Below are 3,614 nucleotides of genomic sequence, written 5' to 3' on the forward strand. Positions count from 1 at the left end.
TTGCGTTCACGTAAACCACCCAGCCTATCACATGCACCCACTTCACTGGGCCCCTCCAGGCCCTATCTGAGCTGCCCTTAGTTCTCTGGATGCACAGGGTCCCTCCAGGGTTTAATCAGTCCTGTGCACTCCACATGCCTTTACCTCCCCTTTCCCAGGTTTCTTCCTCAGTTAACACAACAGAAACATTCTCCGCCCTCTGCACTCCCCGGGCTCTCCCTCACTCTCTGCCAACACAGGCTTCCCTTCCTGAGCAACAGCTTTTCCTGCATGGCTTGTTCAGAGCCTTGCCTCTCAGGGTGGCTGCATCCTACCCCACCACTCCCCCTACCTCAGCCTTGAGAAAAGGATTATAGCCTCCTCAGTCAGCTGACCAGGCCTCCTAGATGTGGCCTAGATGTGGCCAGTCCCTGCTTTCTCTTCCTGCTAGTGTTCCCTGTAGCCAGCTAGACGGGGCAATAACTGTTTAAAAATTCTAACCTGTGCCACTTTATCCTACTGAGAAGCAGAACTATTTCTTGCTGAGGAGAGTCTTCTGTTGTTTTAAATTAGTTCCAGCTGGCCTGGCGATTGTTAGGAAACACGGCAGGTTGCTTTGTTATTAGCTGTGATGTTAAGGCTTGAATGAGGAACTAGAAATAAGGAAGCAAAACATCAGCCTTGTGGTGATGTAAAAAATTGCTTTCACTTTCCTTTCCTTGTCACGTACTGAACTTTCCCAGCAGAAGTGCTCACTTGGTGAGAATATATAATTTTATTTATATGTTATATTAACATGTATTATTAAATGTATGGCATAACTGAATGAAGTGTAATATTTATAACACGTACATGTGTGTGTGTGTGTGTATGTATATATATATATATATATATCATCTCCTGAACTATTTGGGAGGCTTTCTAGTTTGTAAATGTTGTCTGGGTGTGGTATGAACATTTCTTTTTTTTGCTGTGATACTATGATCTAACCGGTAGCTGGTTCTGGTTTTTGTAAGATTATCATGCTCCCTTTTGCTATGTTTTAATTCTACGTTTTAGCTTTATTGAAATAATTTCTGCTATGGAAAAGGTAAGTTATGTGCTTTGAATCAGAAAAGAGAATTAAACTAGGTACACTAGTTTAGCCAAAGAAACCCTGCATGTCCCAGATAATGATTTAGAAAGACAGTTTTATGTTAGCTATGCTGAACAAGCACGATGCGCTGGGAAATCTTGTACCAAGAATGAGCCAGTTGTGCCAGGCACCAATGATGCAGCAAAAAGAGCATGGATCATTTTCTGAACTCCTTCATTCTGCAGCATCACCATTTAGCACTGACCCTCTTCTCTTTCCCCCCATCCCATCCCCTGATCCCGTGCTGTTCCCTCCCTCCCCCATAAACCTTTTATACTGAACCTTTTTAGCAAAGTTTATGATGAAGAGGCTTAGAGAAAGTAGGGAAATACTGGCTGCCTACTCCCAGTTCTCAGCTTGTGCTACAATATACAGGGTTGGGTAAATAAAGCACTCCCTTACCACCCCTTTAACCTGTGTGTGAGAAGTTGATGACTCTGATTGAGTTCCACTGCTGACTGACATCAGTGGTGGTGCAATGGTGTAAGACAGAAGGTGGTCTGCAAACATATTTGTTTAATGATGCCTGTATATTGCAGTGCTAGTATGAATCAGTAGTGTAACAAAGGAGTGTGACTGGGGATTGGGGGTGCAAAACTAGCAGCAACTGAACTCCTGGCCTGTCTACTGCTTCTGGTGCAGGCAGCACAGCACTGATGTTGCCATTCATGGCACTCAAGCATCCAGTTATACCTCTGGTATGGATCTTGTTCCAGTCATGGTAACTTTGGCTTCCAACTTTCAGTTGAATGCTTAACTTGTGGCAACAATCAGTGAGTAAGTTAACCAAAGCATGTGCAGGTTCCACCTGCGGGTTCGATGCAGAGTTTTCAAAAGATTCTGAGTACAATGGGATATTCTAAGCAAAATGTTTCATAGGTTACCATATTTACCTGAATCCAATATGAGTGACTTTAATATGACCCCTCAATAATTAGATCCTAGACCTGGAAATTTTATAAATTTGTTATAGTTTTCCATGTATAGAATCTAACTATTGGAAGGTTGTCTTAATTTGCTCCCCCCTGCAACAGAAAAAACAGTGGCAGGGGCAGCTGGAGGGGGAGTCAAGCAGTCTGCCCCCCACCTCTTGCCCCTGTGCGCCTGGCCCATTGCTTGTGATGGCAGCTCCAGCCCTGGCTCTAAATTTGGAGCTGGGGCTGGAACCAGAGCTGGAGCTGTCAGCGCCACCATCACTACTTCCTGGCCAGGCAGGAGCCGGAGTCAGCATCTGCTCTGTGCCGTGGACTGGAGTCACAACTCAGGGTGAGCAGTGGGGTGGGGGCAAGCAGGTGGCAGGGGGGGAAAGGCAGCACAGAACAGAGGTAGCAGAGGTTGGGTACAGGAGTCAGGGATGGTGGCTCTGACTCTTAAGCCCAGCATGGTGCCAGAGCCACAGCCAGAGCTGCACTAGCTGCCTGCCCTCCTCCACTTGTACTTGAATCCAAAACAGGGGATTTTGCCCCATCATGTTATTTCCAAGTAAACACGTATACAGTGTGCCGCTTGCAGATTTGTTAATATGAAAACAGGCAGTTTGTAGTGCTAGAAGTTCTGCCTACTGCTGTGTAAATGATGTAAAAATTAAAGGACAGCTTTATATGTCTCATTTATCTCTGTAGTTGAGCATAATAAAATGATAGGTATACAATCCTCATGACTTGAAATCCAGTATAGGTACACCTTTAAAAAAAAAAAAAAAAAGGATAGCAACTTATTTTCCCTCTTCCCATATCAGTTCATACAGTGGAATTATTTTGGCAGAATTACAGCTATGAAAAATCAAGCAGAGATATAAAGGAAGTAGAAGAAAAAAGAAAGAAAAAGAAAAACATAAAAACCACAAATGATGTATAATCTTCATCACTCCTATAGTACAAGCAAAATTACTAGCACCAACATATCTTACATGCAGTTTTACTCATGCAAACAGTTCTGAGACTAGTTTGTGACACTAGCTCTGTGAACGAGTCATTCTATAAACATTGAGGTCCATGAATATGTGTTGGTTTATACTAGCTGAGGACTTTGGCCTCCTGTATTTCATTTCCCATATGTAAAATAGAGAAAACAATTGCTTCTTCCACCATGCTCATCTTGTTTGTATAGAGTGTAGACTTTGTAGTTTGGAACTGTTCTCTGTTTTAACCCTGCCTGACCTCATTTGATACTTCTAGATACTAGTCTCATACATATGAATGAATAAATAATACATTTGTAATTTCTCTCTCTTTCTCTAGATTAAGAAGGATGAGTGCTGTCAAAACCAGATTAACAAAAGATGAAGAAAAGGATCTGAAATATCTTTTGGGAAGCAGTCACTTGACACTTCTCTACAAGGGAAGTGTCCATGGTTTTACTGCTGCTGAATTTCATGCCAAGTGTAATAATCAAGGACCAACTGTAACAGTAGCATATAATGGAAGTGGTTTTATTTTTGGAGGCTTTACAAGTCAGAGCTATGTTTCGGCTCAGATGTACCTAACTGATAAGAACAGTT

At 42.6% G+C, this 3,614-nt stretch overlaps 1 protein-coding gene across 1 annotated transcript in view; it reads left to right on the forward strand.

Annotated features, from left to right (window-relative positions):
* The first annotated feature begins 525 nt into the window (after nt 1–525).
* Nucleotides 526–3,614, forward strand: part of IFI44L (interferon induced protein 44 like) — a 14,874-nt gene continuing 11,785 nt past the window's right edge. The window contains exons 1-2 of the mRNA XM_025201617.1: nt 526–738; nt 3,355–3,614. The exon at nt 3,355–3,614 is cut by the window's right edge and continues 237 nt beyond it. Coding sequence (XP_025057402.1) covers nt 3,365–3,614 — 250 coding nt within the window. The 5' untranslated portion in view covers nt 526–738; nt 3,355–3,364. The remainder of the gene's footprint in view (nt 739–3,354) is intronic.

This window comes from Alligator sinensis, unplaced genomic scaffold (assembly GCF_000455745.1).
Source record: "Alligator sinensis unplaced genomic scaffold, ASM45574v1 scaffold952_1, whole genome shotgun sequence".
Lineage (NCBI taxonomy): Eukaryota > Metazoa > Chordata > Crocodylia > Alligatoridae > Alligator > Alligator sinensis.